The sequence below is a fragment of the Galeopterus variegatus genome, unplaced genomic scaffold (assembly GCF_000696425.1).
Source record: "Galeopterus variegatus unplaced genomic scaffold, G_variegatus-3.0.2 Scaffold158, whole genome shotgun sequence".
In the NCBI taxonomy this organism is placed as follows: domain Eukaryota; kingdom Metazoa; phylum Chordata; class Mammalia; order Dermoptera; family Cynocephalidae; genus Galeopterus; species Galeopterus variegatus.
In genome coordinates, this window is record NW_007726269.1 from 516,319 (window position 1) to 517,950 (window position 1,632).

The 1,632-nt window shown below is 34.4% G+C and overlaps 1 protein-coding gene across 1 annotated transcript in view; it reads right to left on the reverse strand.

Annotated features, from left to right (window-relative positions):
• The window catches only part of WDR75 (WD repeat domain 75), a 30,489-nt gene that overhangs the window by 9,228 nt on the left and 19,629 nt on the right, over window positions 1-1,632 (reverse strand). The window contains 2 exon segments of the mRNA XM_008593454.1: window positions 67-247; window positions 1,050-1,207. Coding sequence (XP_008591676.1) covers window positions 67-247; window positions 1,050-1,207 — 339 coding nt within the window.

Here is a 1,632-nt window from a genome sequence, read left to right on the forward strand (position 1 = left end):
TCATTAAAATTTAAAGACTTCTTAAATAAAAAAACCTACTATATACTCTACCAATGATTTACCTACCTTATTTTCCCAGCTCGTTGGCAAAATGTACATTTAAGTTCCCATGTTTCTGAATCCCATATCGTGACTATTTCCTCAAAACTAACTACTAGTAAAGAGCCATCTTCAGAGAAACAACAGTTAGTTGCTTGATACTTGTGATAACTACCCACAAAGTCACAGGTCCAGCCAACAGCTTTTTCTGTGAAAACATAAGTCATAACGTTCAGAAATGGTATAAATGCTAGATGACATGACAATGATCTCCCCTTATCCATGGTTTTACTTTCTGTAGTTTCAGTTACCAGTGGTCAACTATAGGCCAAAAATAGGTGAGTACAGTATGACAAGATGTTTTGAAAGAGAGAGACACCACGTTCACATAACTTTTATTACAGTATATTTTAATAACTGTTCTATTTTATTATTAGTTATTGTTTTTAATTACTTACTGTGCCTAATTTAAACCTTATCATAGGTATATATGTACAGGAAAAAACACAGTACATATAAGATTCTGTAATATCTGCAGTTTCAGGCTCCCACTGCGGGTCCTGGAATGTATCCTTCACAGATAAGGGGGAATACTATATAGAAGAACACTATAAGCAGTGAGGATTAAGAAACAAAGACAAAACAAAAAAATCTGCTCACCATAACTTCTTTAAATTAGAAGTGCTACGAAGTATTAACTGATTTGAAATTTATGCCCCTTCCTGGAGATCCTGACCTCCTTCTAGTGGAGGAATAAAAGGACTAATGGCAAAAGCCCTTTTTACTGTACCCTCACAAACCAGAATAAACAGCACACGATTAATCAAGCACGCCATTTAAGAAGTATAAATCTGGAGGAAAAAGCATGCAAAAATGTAATCTCTTAAATGTTAGAATTAAGCAACATCCCTATGGATTTCAAAAAGGTAGAAAATGTCCTCCCAGAATGGATACAAGTCATGAAGTAAATATATCGATTCTTATAATTATGCACTCTTTAATTAACTTACTGTATATATCAGAATCGTCTGTTAATATCCACACTTTGAAGTGACCATCTTTACTAGCTGTAACCAAGGTGGGGTTTTCAGATTTTTCTGCATTACAGAAACAGAGAGCTGTGATGTGGTCTTCATGTGGCATGCTAATCTTTGTGTTAAGAACAAACCTAGTAGGAAGGAAACCACAAATTAATTCTTACGTTAGGACAATATGGTATACTGTCATATGAGTAGAAGAATTTCTTCTATTTTTTTTTTCTTTTTTACACAGTCGGTGAAAAATGAGTAGAATTTCTTACTATTGCACATTTTACAAGAGCATCTTTAAAACTGGGCAACTGATAGATTATCACCCAGAATAATAAACAATTGAGTGCTTTACCTCTAATGGTCACAGGATACAAAGAGTTCTAATAAACTACCTGTGTTCTTGTGTGACAACTAGCATCTGTAGGGAATGGAAAACGAAGAGACCTAAAACTAATTAAGAGCAGTATAAGATTTAATGAGCATTTTTTTCTTCCAATCCTTCTCTTTTCTCCACCCCTCTCTACCCCTAGATGCCACTGGAACCCAACATTTTCAGAATTAT